Genomic DNA, 20,088 nt, shown 5'->3' with positions numbered 1-20,088 from the left:
CCTGCGCTTTTTGGGGACTCTGCACCCTCAGCAGCACTTAGTATTGTCAGTCTTTTCACTTACATTCATTTTAGCGTGTATGTAGCAATATCACATTGTGGTTTAATTTGCATTCCTGTGATTACTAATAGTATTGAGTAACTCTTCATGTGCTTATTAGCCATTTATATATCCTTTGTGAAGTGTCCGTTGAAATTTTTTGCTCATTTTTTTAAATTGAGTTTTTCGTGTTCTTTACGTATTTTAGAGCAAGTCCTTTGTTAGATACATGTCATTTGAGATTTTTTTTTTTTTTAAAGATTTTATTTATTGCTCAGCAGGGAGAGAAAAAGAGAGCAAGCAAGGGGGGGAGGGGAAGAGGGAGAGGGAGAAGCAGGCTCCCTGCTGAGCAAGGAGCCAGGTGCTGCGGGACTCAATCCCAGTACTCTGGGATTGTGACCTGAGCCCACGGCACATGCTTAACTGACTGAGCCACTGACGCGCCCCGAATTTTGACTTTGAATTACTTAGACTGTCTAGAAAGAAGTTAATTAAGTTTGAGCTGTGAGCCCAAAGTAGCTAGTATTTTTTAATGTATATTTCTTACTTTTGGCTTTTAATTCTGAACTGTGAACTTAATTTTTTAACAATTTTGTTTTAATTTTATCATTCACTGATTTTTTTTCCCCCTTTATCTTTGTTTTATTTTTTCACTGATGAGGGTAATCCACTTTTTTGGGGCGCTAACTCTATTGCTATTGATTAAGATATATAGGAGATAAATGTTTTAAAGATGATTTAGACCTCTAGATGACACAGCATCTCATTTTTTCAGGGTGTTAGCTTCCCTTAATCTTCCAGCAGCAATTGAAGATATATCTGGAGATACTGTACCTCAGTCTATATTGACTAAGTCCACGTCTGTGATTGAACAGGGAGGCATCCAGACTGTCGATCAGTTGATAAAAGAGCTACCTGAACTACTACAAAGAAATAGAGAAATCCTAGATGAGGTATGTTTTAAAAGATTTGTTTTTTCAAATAAAAACTGTTTTACCCCTTAGTGTCCAGCAGGGATTAGGACTTGATGCTTTCTTCTTTTGGGTTACTCTGTATTCTATAGGGTAATACTCCTGTCCTGATGAATTTAATGTGGCCCAGAGCCGCCTTTCAGCTTCAAGAGGAATTCTAATTGAGTGAGAATAGGTTCATACATGTCTTAAGGGTATATAAATGCACATTAATGAAACTCATGTGACCATGATGTAATAATATTGATATACTATGAGAAATTACTATCATATAAACTGTTCAGAGCCAGAGCCTTCATAACTAATGATTTCTTTTTTTTTTTTTTAAAGATTTTATTTATTTATTTGACAGAGATAGAGACAGCCAGCGAGAGAGGGAACAGAAGCAGGGGGAGTGGGAGAGGAAGAGGCAGGCTCATAGCGGAGGAGTCTGATGTGGGGCTCGATCCCACAACACCGGGATCACGCCCTGAGCCGAAGGCAGACGCTTAACTGCTGTGCCACCCAGGCGCCCCAGTGATTTCTTTTCTATGAAAGATTAGTTTTCTTGGTAAATGTGGAATAAGACTAAGGAAGTTAGGCCATCAAATGTTATATAAGCTCACTGCATCCATCTTCCAAAAGAGAGGGCATTTTATCAATAGGAATGGAACACTGAAGTTTTTTGGCTAAAGTCAACTGTCTGACAGTGTTATTCTTCTACTGTGCCTTCAACTCTTTCCCCTCACTGATTCATTTCTTTAATGATAAATGTATTCAAAATGGTTATATTGGCTTTTGCCAGTTTAGTAGTCACATCTTTTAGGTAACTTCTGTTGTCAGTACTTTATGATGTTGTAATTTTTCAGGTACTTTTCAGAGGATATCGTATATACATCATTTTCAAGTACTTTGGGACAGGGGTAGAGTACTTAAGTATAGTTGACCCTTGAACAACATGGGGCACCAACCACCCCATGCAGTTGGAAAATCTGAGTATAACTTCTGATTTCCCCAAATATAACTATTCATAACATACTGTTGACTTTGGAAGCCTCACTGGTAACATAAACAGTTGATTAACACATATGCTGTATGGTATATATATATATATTATATACTGCATTCTTAGAGTAAAGTAAGCTAGGAAAAGGAAATGATTTTGAAGTCAAAGAAAATCATAAAAATCATACATTCATAATATTGTACTGTAAAAAATCCATTTATAAGTGGACCTACAAAGTTCAGACCTGTGTTATTCAAGGGTCATCTGTACTTAAGAGGGTGTGAACCTTGGGGATGAGGATATTTACCTCCGGTGGTTTTTTTTTTTTTTTAAAGGATTGCCTTTTAAAAGGATTATTGCAATTATACTAAATGATATGGTGATGGTGGTGGTGGTGGTGGCGGCATATTAGCTATTGAAAAGGGTCAGGAAACCTAAATGAAAACTTACTGCAGTATGAGCCTGGGAAATCTGATTCATGAGGGGTTCTACATTAATTATGTCGCCAGTGTTACCAGCCTCATCTATGTAGATGTAGTCAATAATCAGAAAATTGAAAGCAAACAGAATTGGTGTTATATAGTTCACTACCAAAGCCTTGCTGTGCTGAGCTTGCTAGACATGCAGGATCTCAGACTCCATCATACCTGAATCAGGAGTTGCATTTAACAAGATCCCAGGGTGATTTGTGTGCACATTAATATTTGACAGACACTGCTTTTAAGGTCATAGACTTTATTCATACAAATGCCTTATAGTCCTTTAAAATTTGTTGATTATTGGGTCAAGCAAGCTTGTTATCTGTCGTTGCACTTGAAAGGACGTTAGAATAGTAGATAGACAAAGGGAGAAAAAAGTGGAGAGTGTTGTTTAAGATCACACTACAAGAAAGCAGCAAGAAGTAACTGTCTGATTGGGAGAAGACAAACCCTGGAAAATGCAGGTATAGCAAGCCAGATAGCAGTCTGGGGCATTTAGTAAGTAGATTTTATAATAATAAACCATTATTGAATATCGGAGTTATATTTGAACTTGATCCCCAGTTTTTATTCTTAGCCGTGGCCCTGGGCAGATTACTTAACATCTTCATGTCTCAGTTTACTTACTGAAAAAAATGGGATAATGGTATTTAACACATAAGATAGCTATGAAGTGGGATCAGGCGTGTGCCTGCTAGTTAGTAGTTATTTAAAGTAGTTATTTAAATAATACTATATATCCTTGATTTTAAGATGTCATTGATTAGAAGATGCATATTTGATTTTGAAACAGGTTTTATGGAAAAGAACATTGCCTGTTGAAATACTATGTATCAGTTGTGAGGAACATCTTCATTAGAAATAATGTGTAAAAAGCTTATCTTATAATCAAAAAATGGCATCATTACTGTGTATGGTGTATGTCTGTTGTCTGCCTATCTTAACATGAGGTACTTCTGTTTACCTTGATGTTTCTAAGAGCCTTTTGAAGTAGTAGTCACTGTTATTCTTTCAGCTGTACTTGGAGAGTCTCCTTTTTAGTAAGTTGTGAGTTAAGAGAAGTAAGGTGGTGAAGTTGGTCTTCTTTTGAGTGTTCATTTCTCTCTAGTAGCTTTTAGAAATTAGGTTTGATTTTCAGAAATTTTGAAGTATCCACTAATTTGTTTTTTAAATAATAAATTTATCTTTGCTGGGGACCTGTCAGGCCCTTTTAACCTTTGATCCTTGTCCATGGATTCTGTTTCTTCAGTTATTTCTTTTTTCTTTTTTTTTTTTTTAAAGATTTTATTTATTTATTCGACAGAGATAGAGACAGCCAGCGAGAGAGGGAACACAAGCAGGGGGAGTGGGAGAGGAAGAAGCAGGCTCATAGCGGAGGAGCCTGATGTGGGGCTCGATCCCATAACGCCGGGATCATGCCCTGAGGCGAAGGCAGACGCTTAACCGCTGTGCCACCCAGGCGCCCCTCTTCAGTTATTTCTTTATCTCTGCCCTCTCCTAATGAATTTCTCTCAGATGGTTGGTGGTTCTTTTGATGATGATTGGTTTTCATATCTTTGAACATTTCTTCTACTTTTCCTCTTTGTGCTCTCATTCTTTCTGGGAGATTGCCTCAGGCCAGACTTCCAGCTGAGTAATTGGTTATTTAGTGTGCTTTTCAGCCGCCCTATAGAGTTGTTTTTCATTTTATTGATACCTCTTGTTTTTAGCATGCCTAATTCTTTTAAAGAATCTCCTGTATTTATTTCACAACGCATGTCTGTTTTTGAGGTAAAATTTGCCTAACATAAAATTCATCATTTTAACCTCTACGGTGTACACGACAGTGGCTCTTAGTACACTTGCGGTATTGTGTAGGCACCAGCACTGTCTAATTTCAGAGTGTTTCCATCACCCCCAGGGAAACTCCATTCTCATTAGCAGTTACTCCTCATTCCCCCTTGCCTCTACTCTTGGAGGCCACTGCTCTGATTCTGTCTCTATGGACTTGCTTATTTTGGACATTTCATATAAGTGGAATCAAATGGTATTTGCACTCTTGCCTTCTGTCACTTAGAATGATGTCTCCAGGTTCATCCATGTTGTAGCACCAGCACCTCATGTCTTCTTATGGCTGGCTGACACTTCATTGTGTGGACGTATCACATTTTGTTATCTATTCATCAGGAATAGATACTGGGATGTTTTGCTTTTTTGGTTATTAATGCTATTTGTTTACAAGTTTTTTTTTTTTTTTTAAAGATTTTATTTATTTATTTGACAGAGAGACAGCAGCAAGAGAGGGAACACAAGCAGGGGGAGTGGGAGAGGAAGAAGCAGGCTCATAGCGGAAGAGCCTGATGTGGGGCTCGATCCCATAAAGCCAGGATCACGCCCTGAACCGAAGGCAGACGCTTAACTGCTGTGCCACCCAGGCGCCCCTACAAGTTTTTTTTTAAGCACCTGTTTTAAATTCTCTTGGGTATATATAGAAGAGAGTGGAGTTGTTGGATCATACAGGAATTCAATGTTCAACTTTTTGAGGAACTACCAAACTGCTTTCCAGAGCAGTGGCACCATTTTACATTCTTTCTGACCGTGTGTAAAGGTTCCAGTTTCTTTACATCCTTTCCAACCCTTAAATTGTTCTTTTTTTTTTTTTTTAACATTTCATTTATGTGTCAGAGAAAGAGCCCAAGCAGGGGGAGCATCAGGCAGAGGGTGAAGCAGGCTCCCCACTGAGCAGGGAGCCAGATGTGGGACTCATCCCAGGACCTTCAGATCATGGCCTGAGCTACAGGCAGATGCTTAACGACTGAGCCACCCAGGCTCCCCTGATTGTTCTGTTTTTTAATTATTGCCATCCTTGTGGGTATGAAGTGGTATCTCATTGTGGTTTGATTTAACCGTTATATATAGAAAATCCTAAAGTTAATGGTTTGATAGGGATTGTCCTAAATGTTTAGACCAACATGGGGAGTATTGCTAGTCTTTACAGTATTAAATCTTCCAGTCCATGAATACGGACACAATGTCTTTCCATTTAGTTAGGTCTTCTTTAATTTCTTTCAACAGTGTTTTATAGCTATAAATGTACAAGTCTTGCACCTCCTTGGTTAAACTTATTCCTAAGTATTTTATTCTTTTTGATGCTATTGTAGATGGAATTGTTGTCTTAATTTCCTTTTTGGATTGTTTGTTGCTAGAGGATAAGGTATAGAGTACAGATTTTGTATGTTGATTTTGTACTCTGTAACTTTAATAAATTTGTTTATTATCTCTGATGGTTATTTTGTGAATTTCTTAGGATTTTCTTTGTATAAGGTCGTGTAATCTGCAAGTAGAGATAGTTTTACTTCTTCCTTTTTGGATGCCTTTTTATTTCTTTTTCTTGGTTATTGCCCTGAATAGAAGTGGTGAGAGCAGATGTTCTTTGTCTTTTTTTTTTTTTTTTAAAGATTTTATTTATTTATTTGACAGAGAGAGAGACAGCCAGCGAGAGAGGGAACACAAGCAGGGGGAGTGGGAGAGGAAGAAGCAGGCTCATAGCAGAAGAGCCTGATATGGGGCTCGATCCTACAACAACGAGATCACGCCCTGAGCCGAAGGCAGATACTTAACCGCTTTGGCACCCAGGCGCCCCCAGATGTTCTTGTCTTATCCCTGATCTTAGGGCAAGGCTTCCCAACTTTCACTGTGTGATGTTAGCTGTGGGTTTTTCATAGATGTCCCTTATGAGGTTGAGGAAGTTCTTTTCTATTCCTAGTTTGTTGAATTCTGTCTTTCATTCATCCTGGAAAATTCTTAGTTTTCATTTTCTGGAACATTTCTTTTTCCCTGTTGTCATTAGTAACTCCTTCTGGGTTGCTGATTATATTTAAGTTGAATCTTCCTAACTTTCTTTCCTTTTTCTTCTATTAAAAAATATTTTATTGATTTATTTGAGATAGAGAGTGTGAGTGCAGAAGGGCAGGGGGAGACACAGAGACTTCCCACTGAGCACAGAGCCTGAAATGAGGCTGGATCCCAGGACCCCAAGACCACGACCTGAGCTGAAATCAAGAGTTGGATGCTTAACTGACTAACCCTCCCAGGAGCCCCTAACTTTATTTTCGACATCTCTTAAGATTTCTGATTTTCTGCTCCTCTGTGCTTTATTGTGTGTAATTTCTTCCGATCTATTTTCCACTTCACTGATCCTTTTCAGTTATATCTTGGCAGCTTTTAACTAGTCATTAGCTTCCTAATTTTATTATGTTTTTCATTTCTAGAAGTTCTTCCTGTTCTTTCTCCTGTGTCATACTTTTAATTTCCCTCTTACTCTGAAAACATATTAAATATATTTTATATTCTTTATGTTATAATTCCAATGTCTCTGGTCTTCGTGTTTTGGTTCTGTGATTTGTTCCTTTTGCTCTCTCTTGGTGCAGAGTTCTTTACCAAGCTTCCCTTAAAGTTAAAATCTTATGAGCCATGGTACATTTGTTAAAACGAAGAAATTAACATTGGTACGGTATTATTACTCAGATTTTACCAGTTAGTCCATCAGTGTCCCCCTGTTTCAAGATCCAGTCCAAAATACTGCATTGCATTTAACATTCAGTGATTTTTTTTTTTCTTTATTATGAATTCACATTTCCTGGAACTTTATATGTGGGAGTTCTTTGAGGTCTGGGTTTTAAAGTGAATTCTTCTAGAGATTTTTTATATTTTATTTTATTTATTTTTTTGTAGTTAACCTTTTTGTCAGAAGTACATCTTACGGCTTTGTGTCACAGAGGTAGTATGATTTCCAGTCCGAAGTACAGGCTTTTGATTAAGAATCTTAAGTGTTAGGGGCGCCTGGGTGGCGTAGTCGTTAGGTATCTGCCTTCGGCTCAGGGCGTGATCCTGGCGTTCTGGGATCGAGCCCCACATCAGGCTCCTCTGCTGTGAGCTTGCTTCTTCCTCTCCCACTCCCCCTGCTGTGTTCCCTCTCTCGCTGGCTGGCTGTGTCAAATAAATAAATAAAATCTTAAAAAAAAAAAAAAATCTTAGGTGGTAATTTCTTTTCTTTTCTATTTAGAACCAAGACAAGTAAGTTTCCTTTGTCAGGCAGTCTTCCTTTTTAAAAATTTATCCAGTGAGTGCCACTCATTCGGAAGTATCCCACTCTGAGGGAGGGTCGTGCCTTTGATGTGACTTCCTCTCATAGCAGCCCACCTGTGTTTCTTGTGTCCTGCTCCTGTTCGTCACATCCACACTCTAAGCCAGTAGTGAACTGTATAGTTGGTGAACTATGGACAGTGGACCGGTTCTGGCTTGTGACCTATTTCTGTAAGATTCACTAGTTAAAGATGATTTTTATCTTTTTTTAGAGGGTTGTAAAAAAAAAAATTGTGACAGAAATGGTCCACAAAGGCCCACAAAACCTAAGATATTTACTCTAGTGTTTGACAGACAAGTTTGCAGACCTGTGCGCTAAGATGCCTGGGATTAACAGGTCCAGTGCTCTAGCACTTGTTTCTACTGGTAGATGATTATCACCTTCCTGTGTTTCCGGCCCTCTACTATTCTGTCTTCTTAGATACCCATTCAAAAGTCGTTTTATATATGTTGCTTTTTAGTTTGTTGTACTGGGATAGAAGTCTTAAATCTTTGATTTTCATGTGGTTAAATTCATGTCTTTCTCTTTGTTTATGTTATGTAAGGTCGAAAGGCTTTCTGTTTATTTCAATCTTTTTTTTTTTTTAATATCACAATTTTTTTAAAGATTTTTTATTTATTATTTATGTGACACAGAGACAGCCAGCGAGAGAGGGAACACAGCAGGGGGAGTGGGAGAGGAAGAAGCAGGCTCCCAGCGGAGGAGCCCGATGTGGGACTCGATCCTGGAACGCCGGGATCACACCCTGAGCCGAAGGCAGACGCTTAACGACTGCGCTACCCAGGCGCCCTGTTTATTTCAATCTTAAAAAGAATCTTTGTGTAAAGTAATCTTGGTGTATATATATGGATATACATAATCTCTTAATGCTTCTTCCTTTTTAATTTACTGAGTAAGGTAATGGCTAACCTACCCTTAAATTTTATGACTTTATTAAATATGTTATAACTTGGATTTGTGCAACAAAAATTGTTGTACCATTTTGTATTCCAGCCAGTAAAGTAGGGGTATTCCCATCCATTAATTCTCAATATTGAGTCTGATCATTTAAAAAAATCTTTAAAATTTTTTTTATACCAGAAATGATATTTTCATTGTTACTTTGCTTCCTTTTTAAAAGTCATTAAGATTATTGGATGAAGAAGAAGCAACTGACAACGATTTAAGAGCAAAATTCAAGGAACGCTGGCAAAGGACACCATCTAATGAACTCTATAAGCCTTTAAGAGCAGGTAAAAATGTGTATAAATGGCTTCCACTTGAATAAATTCCCCATTGTTTTTTTTTAAGATTTTATTTTTAAGTAATCTCTATACCCAGTTTGGGGCTTGAACTCACAATGCTGAGATCAAGATTTGCATGTTCCACTGACTGAGTCATTCAGGTGCCCATATAAATTCCTAATTTGGATCCACATTTTTGCTTGATTAAATTAGGGTCAATTGTAAACCCGTTTTTACTGCAACTGCTATTGTGAAAACACAGGTGTTTTTCCTCAGTTCAGTGTGAGATAAAAAATAAATAACAGAGGTAATTCATGTTCATTATAAGAAGTTCAGATTCTTAAAAATTCTAAAAAGAATGTATCATTCTTTTTTTAAAAAAGATTTAGTGCTTGGTAGGGGTGTGTATGCAGAGGGACGGGGAGAGAGGGAGAGAATCTCAAGCACACTCCTGACGAACACAGAGCCTGACCTGGGGCTGGAGCTCATGACCCTGAGATCATGACCTGATCCAAAATCAAGAGTTGGACACCCAACTGGCTGAGCCACCCAGGTGCTCCCAAAATTCTAAAAAATTCTTTAAAAAAAAAAAAAAAGTAAAAATGAAAATCATTCTGTGACTTTTCCTATTCCAAGCCCTGTGCTTTTTTTTTTTTTTTTTTTAAGAGCATCTGTATAATCACTAGATATCACTGTTTCCAGGAACTGCTATTAAGCTCTAAGCATATTTAAAAAAAAAATAAACGAGATCAAGTTTTTTAAAAGATTTTATTTATTTGAGAGAGAGAAAGAGAGAGACTGTGCAAGCTGGGGGAAGGGGAGAGAGAATCTCAAGAAGACTCCCCACTGAACGTGGTGTCAGGGCTTGATCTCATGACCTTCAGGATCGTAACCTGAGTCGAAACCAAGAGTTAGATGCTCAACTGACTGAGCCACTCAGGCACCTGTAAATGAGATCATATTGTATGCATATGGTTTTGTAATTTCATTTCACTTACTAGTGGGTGGTAAAGGGTGAGTTTTACCAGTTAATTTGAGGCCAAATTATTATTTTTTAAGACTTTAATTATTAAGATTTGTGTTGTTGAGATAGGTCTCTTTATGGTAGCTAGAGTCTATTTATTTATTTATTATTTATTATATAATTAATATTATTGACATTTTTTCTAAAAATGTATCTGCTGTTCAAGGCAAGTTGAAGCAGTGATTCTTTGAGAGGGGAATACTTTTTAAGTAAGTTGTGTAACAATTTTTGGAGTGAATGATTTCATTCGATATTGTTGAGTTGTAGGAAATGATTAGACTAATGTCAGTTAGCTTTTATTTGGTGATAGTAACCACAGATGTATTTTAAGGTATACCTGTGCATTTTGCCAGAAACAAAAATGCCAAGAGTGACAGGAGCTCAATTTCTATTACATAATGAATCAAGGCCCATAGAAGAGGGGGAGAAAAGTAAAGTTGGAGAGCAGAACTAAAAGTATAACCAGCCTATAAATTTTACTGTTAAAGTCACTGCTGTACTGGTAACATTTGTTTTCCCCCACAGAGGGAACCAACTTCAGAACAGTTTTGGATAAAGCTGTGCAAGCAGATGGGCAAGTAAAAGAACGTTATCAGTCTCACCGTGACACCATTGCACTTCTGTGTAAACCGGAGCCTGAGCTGAATGCTGCCATCCCTTCTGCTAACCCGGCGAAGACCATGCAGGGCAGTGAGGTAAGCAGATGCATTTTGATGTGGGTGGTCATTGCTTATGGAAACTATGTTCAAGCCATTATGAGCACAGTTAATTGCCAGTTTCTTACTGTCATCTTTTCAAAAATGCAAACATAAATTGAGGTTGTTATATTTGAAGTAGCATGATACATACACTGTGTGATAGGTAATCACGTTAGTAATATTACTGTTTTGTAATAATAATTCCTATTTATTGAATGTTTCCTATGAGCTTGGTACTATAGATACTTTACAAGTTCAGTATTTAATTCAGGTTTTATAAAAGGGAGAGGCTTGGAAGTATAGAAACTTCCCTGAAGTGGAAGGACTGGATTTGACCAGATGCTCTTCTGACCATAAATTCTTTGTTGATATTCTCTACCACCATCCACTGTATTCCACTGTGACTGTCTCTAAAGGGAAAATCAATAATCTGTGCATGTTAATAAGTGGGTAACATCATTATAGCATTTCTCTTTGTGACAGGAAGGGGAAAATAAACAGTGAGGCATTTGAGTCAGAAAGTCCAAAGGTGCAAATACGCTTTAGTGGCTGATCACTGTAGTAGATGTAATAGAGTAAGATGGATCCTGAATGAAGTACATAGGAAAATAAGCCAAAGGGCAAGAAATGTTTGCTGAAAACTTCTTGAAAAGGGTGAATTTCCTGGGATAGTAGGTCTCAAAAGTTATCAGTGTTGTGTCTTGTCTTTCCACAGAAACATTTCATGTATTTATTCAGCCAAGGCTTTGGATACCTACTCTGTAAGGCATTATGCTAGGTACTTTGAAAAATCAGCAAATGAATCATATACAGCCTTTACCATCAAGTCATGGTCCAGTGTGGGAAGATTAGACCTATACAAGGAGAGCTGTAATACAGGGTAGACAAGTGTTGTGACTATAGAAAGTATGCTGTAAGGATTTAGATGATGAAGTACTTAAATTGCAGTATTTTGGAGCTTCTCTCTTACGAGGCCTCTTAAGAGTGGCACAGGACAAGAACAGAGTAGACAGGCAGACAAAGTAAACATATAAAATCTGAGGAGGATCGAGTGAGTGGTGTGTCAGAGATGCTATCAAAGGTTCAGTGGACATGAGCCCCCACAGTGAAGACTGCATATTTGAATGGGCACAGAACCCAAATCTCTAAAGGTAGGGGGAACCTGATGGAACAGAGAATATCAATTAGTTGCTTTAAGGAAATGGGAGGAAGGGAGAAGGAAAGGTGGTTAGGTTAATTTGTGAGGAACAGAGACTGCAGAACCACATAACAGCACCAAAGTCTGACCCTTTTTTTATTTTAGGAAAAAGAAAATGCCTGTTTAGCACTCTCTTCTCTCTCTCTTTAATTTTTTAAAAAGTAGTCTCTATACCCAACATGGGGCTTGAACTTACAGCCCCTAGATCAAGAGTCTCATGCTCTACTGATTAAGCTAGCCAGTCACCCCCTCTCCTTTTTCTTTTTGTTGTCTTGTATGTGACTCTGAACTTATATGGCTTTTGTTCTTTGATTCTCCTGCTCTCAGTAGAAAAGCAAAAATGATTTCTGCTGAGCAAAATCAGAATTAGCATGCGCTACTTTGTTATTTTATACAGTTGTAGTCACAGCTGTTTTTGTTAATTCGTAATGGTATTACATAGGAGAAGAAAACATAGTCAATATGAAGTTACTTTACTGAAGCTAGGTTTTCTAGGTAGAAGCAACCATAAAATTTTCAGTGTTCTATGTATTCATTCATCATGTGCCTTTATCAAAAAAACTAATTAATATCGTATGTTTGTTAAAGCTATTTCAGGGTAATTGTCGTAGTTGTTGATGACACATTTTAGCTAGAGTTTTTTTATGATAAAAGCATAGTCATTTGAATTCTGATTATTAAAGTGAATACAAATTAGTTGTTCTATTAAGAAGTCCGATCTTACTGGTTGGGCTTTTTTTTTTTTTTTTTTGCGAAGGGGCCTACTATTTATCTTTGGTCTCTTTGGGCATCTGTTTTTACATATTGAGGTACTGTGAAAAATGTTGCAAGCTATGGGTAATTTGTATTTAAAGATTTTTTTTAAATACTTAGGACCATTGCTTATGATTGTACACCTCTGATCAGCAGGGGTATGGAATCTAGTCTACACTTGGCCAGCCAAGTCTTGGCCCTAGTGTAGGGCCGAGTCTGCCCAGAGGAAGGGGCATCTTTTTTGTACAAAAATGGTATCATACATTTCTGCTCATAGTATTGCATCTGTCTGGGGTAATGGAGGGGTCCCTTTGGGGAAAAAAATCTCCATCTCCTCAGAGATAGTGCATAAAGTGGCACTGTCCAAAGCTCTGTGCCTTTCTAGGCCCTGCTTTTTTCTGGTTCACACAAAGTCACCTTCTAGACTAGTGGGTGATCTGCAAATGCAACTTTTTTACTCTTTGTTTTTTGTAACAGGAAGTGTCTAGATAGGTGTCGAGGTTGACTGTCATCTCTTCATTCATGTTCAGTAAACATTTGTTGAAGGCCTACTGTATGCCAGGAACTATGGCACCATGGTCCCTAACAGAGATAGATGGAAAACTCTAGATTAGCTTTAGTGTAGGTTAAGTGTGGTCAGGTTCCCACTGTTCTGTTGTTGAGATATTCTCATGTCTGCCTTTTCTGAAAATAAAATGGCAGGGTCTGAAAAGTAAATCTGAAAATCTCATTGAGAGTATTTGTTTTGTGCCTAAATGTGTTTGGTGTGTTAGATGCTACAGAGAGCTCTATCATCTAAATGGGGCTGGCAAACGATGGCCTATGGGCTAAATCCAGCCTGCCTCCTGTTTTTGTATGGCCTATGAGCCAAGAATGCCTTTTACATTTTTAAATGGTTGAAAAAAATCAAAAGAATAATGTTTTATGACATGTGAACGTTAACATAAAATTCAAATTTTAGTGTCCATAAATAAACTTTTGTTGGAGTGTAGGTTACACTCCTTTACATTTCATCTATGGCTGCTTTCACACTAGAAAGGCAGAGTTGAATAGTTGCAACAGAGACTGTGGCTCACAAAGCCAGAAATATTTTCTTTCTGTTGTTTTTTCTTTCCCCTTCTGTTTGGTTCTTTATAGGAAAAGTTTGTAGCTCTTGGTCTTAAAGGTGAAGTACAGACAACCTTTTTTTTTTTTTTTTTTTTTTTTTTGTNTTTACTGTGTTTAAGCCATACTAGCCTTTTTAAAAATTTTCTTTTCCCTTTGAACATGGGAAGCTTGTTCCTGCCTTAGGACTTTAACATTGGCTTTCCTTCTCTTGGGGTCTGTCTTCCCTTTATATGGCCACAGCTTCTCTTTTCATTAAAGCCCCAGATGTCACCCTTTCCTTTTCTTTGTCATTGTCCACTGTATTGCTCTGTTTTTTGTGTGTGTTTAATTCTCCCCTCTCTTCCCCTGTCCCCCTCATGAAGGACTCTGCTTTTGTTGATAGTTGTATTTTAGAATCTAGAGCAGTACCCAGCATGTAAGGATTCAGAAAGTGTTGATGGAATGATAACTACTGGCAGCCTAAGTTAGTAAAGGGATGCAATTAATTGCAGTTGAAAGCTTATTGGAGCTGTTTTTAAAACATAGAAATAAACACCACAGGATTCTAATTATTATTTTCAAAAATTTGAAATTGAGGTATATAATTCACATACAATATTAGTTTCAGGTGTGCAGCATAATGATTCAGTATTTGTACATATTGTGAAATGATCACAATAAATCTAGTTAATTATCACACGTAGTTACAGAATTTGTTTTCTTGTGATGAGAACTTTAAGATTTACTTTCTTAGCGACTTTCAAATATGCAATGTATTATTATTTTTTTAGAGGATTGTATTTATTTGAGAGAGAGAGAGCGCACAAGTGGACATGGGGGGAGGGGCAGAGGAAGAGGGAAAAGCAGACCTTCCGCTCCTCACAGAGCCTGACATGGGACTCCGTCCCGGGACCCTGGGATCATGACCTGAGCCAGAGGCAGACACTTTTTTTTTCTTTTTAATAATTTTTTATTATATTATGTTAGTCACCATACAGTATATCCCTGGTTTTTGATGTAATATTCCATGATTCATTATTTGCGTATAACACCCAGTGCACCATGCAATATGTGCCCTCCCTCATACCCATCACCAGCCTATCCCAGCCCCCCACCCCCTCCCCTCTGAAGCCCTCAGTTTGTTTCCCAGAGTCCATAGTCTCTTATGGTTCAATCCTCCTTCTGTTTACCCCCCCTTCATTCTTCCCTTCCTTCTCCTGCCGATCTTCCTGCTATTTCTTATGTTCCATAAATGAGTGAAACCGTATGATAATTTTCTTTCTATGCTTGACTTATTTCACTTAGCATAATCTCGTCTGGTTCCGTCCATGTTGCAGCAAATGTTGGGTAATCGTTCTTTCTGATGGCTGAGTAATATTCCATTGTATATATGGACCACATCTTCTTAATCCATTCGTCTGTTGAAGGGCATCTCGGCTCCTTCCACAATTTAGCTATTGCGGACAATGCTGCTATGAACATTGGGGTGCATATGGCCCTTCTCTTCACTACGTCTGTATCTTTGGGGTAAATACCCAGTAGTGCAATAGCTGGGTCATTGGGTAGCTGTATTTTTAACTTTTAAGCGACCTCCACACTGTTTTCCAAAGTGGCTGTACCAACTTGCATTCCCACCAACAGTGTAAGAGGGATCCCCTTTGTCCACATCCTCTGCAACATTTGTTGTTTCTTGCTTTGTCAATTTTTGCCATTCTAGGTGGAGTAAGGTGGTATCTCAGTGTGGTTTTGATTTGAATTTCCCTGATGGCTAATGATTTTGAACATTTTTTCATGTATCTGTTAGCCATTCATTGGAAAAGTGTCTGTTCATATCTTCTGCCCATTTTTTGATTTCTTTATTTGTTTCTCATGTATTGAGTTTGAGAAGTTCTTTGTAGATCTTGGATACCAGTCTTTTATCTGTAGTGTCATTTGCAAATATCTTCTTCCATTCCGTGGGCTGCCTCTTAGTTTTTTTGACTGTTTCCTTGGCTGTACAGAAGCTTTTTATCTTGACAAAGTCCCACAAGTTCATTTTTTCTTTTGTTTCTCTTGCCTTTGGAGATGGGTCATGAAAAAAGTTGCTGTGGCCAATGTCAAAGAGCTTGCTGCCTATGCTCTCCTCTAGGATTTTGATGGATTCCTGTCTCACATCGAGGTCCTTCATCCATTTAGAGTTTATCTTTGTGTATGGTGTGAGAGAGTGGCCAAGTTTCATTCTTTTGCATGTAGCTGTCCAATTTTCCCAGCACCATTTATTGAAGAGACTGTCTTTTTTCCACTGGATGTTTTTTCCTGCTTTGTCAAAGATTAGTTGCCCAAAGAGCTGAGGGTCCATTTCTGGGTTCTCTGTTCTGTTCCATTGGTCTATGTGTCTGTTTTTGTGCCAGTACCATGCTGTCTTTGTGATCACAGCTTTGTAGTACAGCTTGAAATCTGGCAACGTGATGCCCCCAGCTTTGTTTTCCCTTTTCAGCAATTCCTTGGCGATTTGGGGCCTTTTCTGGTTCCACAGAAATGTAAGGGCTGTTTGTTCCAGTTCTTTGAAAAATGTCATTGGTATTTTGATCGGGATGGCATTGAAAGTGTAGATTGCTCTGGGTAGCATAGACATTTTAACTGTGCTTATCCTTCCGATCCATGAGCATGGAATATTTTTCCATCTTTTTCTGTCGTCTTCAATGTCTTTCAAGAGTGATTTGTAGTTTCTAGAATATAGATCCTTTACGTCTCTGGTTAAGTTAATTCTGAGATAATGTATGATTTTTGGTGCTATTGTAAATGGAATGGATCCCCTCATTGTCCGGATATAGAAATGCAACTGATTTCTGAGCATCGATTTTGTATCCCGACACATTACCGAATTGCTCTATAAGTTCTAGGAATTTGGGGGTGGAGTCTTTTGGGTTTTCCATATAGCGTATCATGTCATCTGCGAAGAGAGACAGTTGGACTTCTTCTTTGCCGATTTGGATACCTTTGATCTCTTTTTGTTGTCTGATTGCTGTTGCAAGGACTTCTAGTACTGTTGAATAATAGTGGCGAGAATGGGCATTCTTGTCGTGTTCCTGATCTTAAGGGAAAGCCTTTCAGCTTTTCTCCATTGAGAATGATATTCGCTGTAGGCTTTTCATAGATGGTTTTGATGAAATTGAGGAATGTACCCTCTATCCCTACACTCTGAAGGATTTTAATCAGGGAAGGATGCTGTATTTTGTCAGATGCTTTTTCTGCATCAATTGAGACGATCATATGGTTCTTAACTCTTTTCTTGTTGACATGATGTATCACACTGATTGATTTGCGAATGTTGAACCACCCTTGCATCCCAGGGATGAATCCCACTTGGTCATGATGGATAATCCTTTTAATGTACTGTTGGATCCTATTAGCTAGGATCTTGTTGAGAATTTTGGTGTCCATATTCATCAGGGATATCGGTATGTAATTCTCCTTTTTGGTGGGGTCTTTGCCTGGTTTGGGGATCAGGGTAATACTGGCCTCATAGAATGAGTTTGGTAGCTTTCCTTCTGTTTCTAGTTTTTGAAACAGCTTCAGGAGAATAGGTATTATTTCTTCTTTGAATGTTTGGTAGAATTCCCCGGGGAATTCATCAGGCCCTGGACTCTGGTTTTTGGGGAGGTTTTTGATCACTGCTTCAATCTCTTCATAATTAATCGGTCTGTTTAAATAATCAGTTTCTTCCTGTTTCAGTCTTGGTAGTTTATAGGTTTCCAGGAAGGCATCTGTTTCTTCCAGGTTGTTTAATTTATTGGCATAAAGGTGTTGATAAAAGTTTTAATGATCCTTCCTATTTCTTTGGCGCTGGTCGTGATCTCTCCCCTTTCATTCCTAATTTTATTAATTTGGGTCCTTTCTCTATTCTTTTGAGTAAGTCTGGCCAGTGGCTTATCGATCTTAATTTATTCTTTCAAAGAACCAGCTTCTAGTTCTGTTGATCTCCTCTACTGTGCTCCTGGTTTCTAATTCATTGATCAGAGACAGACACTTAACAGACTAAGCCACCAAGGTGCTCCACAATATAGTGTTATTAAGTGTAATTGCCATACTGTACATTATATCCTCGTGTCTTAATGTATTTAGCTAATGGAAGTTTGTACCTTTGGACTACCTTCATCTATTTCGCCCATCCCCATCCCCCACCTCAGGCAGTCATCAGTCTGTTTGCTGTATCTGAGCTTGGTTTTCTCTCAGATTCCACATATAAATGAGCTCATATGGTATTGTCCTTCTCTGTCTGACTTATTTCATTTAGCATAATACCCTCAAGGTGCATTCATGTCACAAATAGCAAGACTTCATTCTTTTTTAATAGCTGAATATTCCTGTTTGTGTGTGTGCGCGCGTGTGTGTGTGTGTACGTAGTACATCTTCTTTATTCATTGATGGACATTTAGGTTTCTATGTCTTGGCTGTTGTAAATAATGCTGAGTGAACGTGGGGGTGCAGAGGGATTCTAATTATTTATATACTTTAACTTGATAACACATTAAGCCTCAAACTTGAGTGGATATGAAAATGTAGGCAGTGGTTTACTTTTCTTACTATTCTGGTCGTTCGTTTGCAGAAGCAGTTTAATTCATTTTCTGCTGTAGTCGACTCTGTTAAAATGAGGCCAGTATCATGCAGTCTAAAATATGGTTGAACTAGTATATATGACAGTTTGGAAAAAAAAACAAAAACAAAAAAAAGAGGATGCTTGTCATACAAGGACTCTTTGTGTGGTGGTCTAAAAGTTCATTTATAAATTGGTTGTTTCAAATGGCATTTTTTCCCCAATGACTTAGAATCATAGCATTTTGCAATAGAATAGGACTTATTAAATACATATTTGGCCCTTTTTTATCACTGATTAGAAAACTGACTACCATAAAAGTTAGGAAGGTAGCTTTTCTACATAGTGGAGCTGGTATTAGAACTTTTAGTTCTACAAATTCTGTTGGGGTTCTCTTCCCACGTTACTCTGCTGCCCTCTGTATGGTTGGTTCTTCACCGAAGAGGAGGTTTTATTCATGTGAACCATATCTGTCTTCTCATATTACTTATTAGCTAACTTGGGGTACTATTACCACAATTTTGACCCATTATTTGATGAGAGGATCTTAGTTGCTACACAGTGGAAGAAGCATCCAATCTATTTCTAGATAATAGTGTTATAGTGTCCCTGACTTTCAGCTTTGTTTAGTAGACGAGTTTTTTTTTTTTTAAACCAGTTCTGTATATTCCTGTTTCTCCCCCAGTTTTCTTTTACTTGACTGTTTTATTTTTTTCTTTCTAGCTTTTTTTGGACATAACTGAGAGAAAGATAAAAGGTGGCATTTTTCTTTTCTTTTTTTTTTTTTTTAAAGATTTTATTTATTTATTTGACAGAGATAGAGACAGCCAGCGAGAGAGGGAACACAGCAGGGGGAGTGGGAGAGGAAGAAGCAGGCTCATAGCGGAGGAGCCTGATGTGGGGCTTGATCCCAGAACGCCAGGATCACGCCCTGAGCCGAAGGCAGACGCTTAACCGCTGTGCCACCCAGGCGCCCCAAAAGATGGCGTTTTTCTTATAGCTAAACAACCTTCATGTAGAGTCACAGTCATGGTTGAGGTTCCATTATCAGTTTAAATATGACAAAAGATAATATTGCCACAACCTTCTAAAATTATATCCTATTGCACCCCCCCCACAAAATGTGTGACATAATTACAGAAATAGTTATCATTCAAAACAGAAGAAATGGTTATAATTTAGCAAAATAAAGGATACTTTAATTCTTAATCTGCTCCTCGTTGTTCCTCTCTTCTTTTAATGCTTAGATGCCTAAGCCTCTTCCGTCTGTAGTGTGCCCAAAGTATAGAGTCAAACCATAAAACCTAACTACCGGTTAATAGTAATGACTATTACTGATTGAGTGCCCACCCTGTGCTAGAAGTTACATTGAGCACTTTATATGAATCATTTCAGTTTTCACAACAGTTCTGGTATAGGTATTACTACTCTTGTTTTGCCGATAATGAAATTGAGTTTTCCAGGTAGTAAAGTATCCTTAGTTACACGGTAACTAAGTCTTAATATGTCCATTAAGGGAATATAGTTACGGATGAAAAATTTTTTTGTATGTAATTATGTTTCACTTTAACGAGGTACTTGTATTTCTTTAAAGTTTTGACTTAATTTTGTGTTTTGAATGTGTAAAAAATGCTCGTGATTCAAAAGGTGCATGCAGAGAAATATCCTCTGTTCTTTCCACGTTGTTCCCATCTACTCTCTATAAGCAGCCTTATTTATTAGTTTCTGGTTTGTCCTTAGTGCTTTTCTTTTTGTAAAAATATATAAGCCCATATATATACATAATATATTATGTGCGTATGTCTTTCTGTTTCTGATTTCCCTTCTCTCTTACTCAGAATGCAATATGCTGTACCAATGCTTTTGTGCCTTTTATTTTCATTTAACAATGTATCCCGGCAGTCATTTGGAAACAAGATTTTTATGCACAT

General features: G+C 37.9%; 1 protein-coding gene across 2 annotated transcripts in view; it reads left to right on the top strand.

Moving 5' to 3' along the window:
- The window catches only part of PDCD6IP (programmed cell death 6 interacting protein), a 76,883-nt gene that overhangs the window by 39,634 nt on the left and 17,161 nt on the right, over positions 1-20,088 (top strand). For both annotated transcript variants that reach the window (XM_002919041.4, XM_011224727.3), the window contains exons 10-12: positions 815-992; positions 8,720-8,831; positions 10,372-10,541. In XM_002919041.4, the coding sequence (XP_002919087.1) occupies positions 815-992; positions 8,720-8,831; positions 10,372-10,541 (460 nt within the window). The remainder of the gene's footprint in view (positions 1-814; positions 993-8,719; positions 8,832-10,371; positions 10,542-20,088) is intronic.

This window comes from Ailuropoda melanoleuca, chromosome 6, assembly GCF_002007445.2.
Source record: "Ailuropoda melanoleuca isolate Jingjing chromosome 6, ASM200744v2, whole genome shotgun sequence".
Classification (NCBI taxonomy): Eukaryota; Metazoa; Chordata; class Mammalia; order Carnivora; family Ursidae; genus Ailuropoda; species Ailuropoda melanoleuca.
This window is presented reverse-complemented; position numbering and strand designations above follow the sequence as displayed.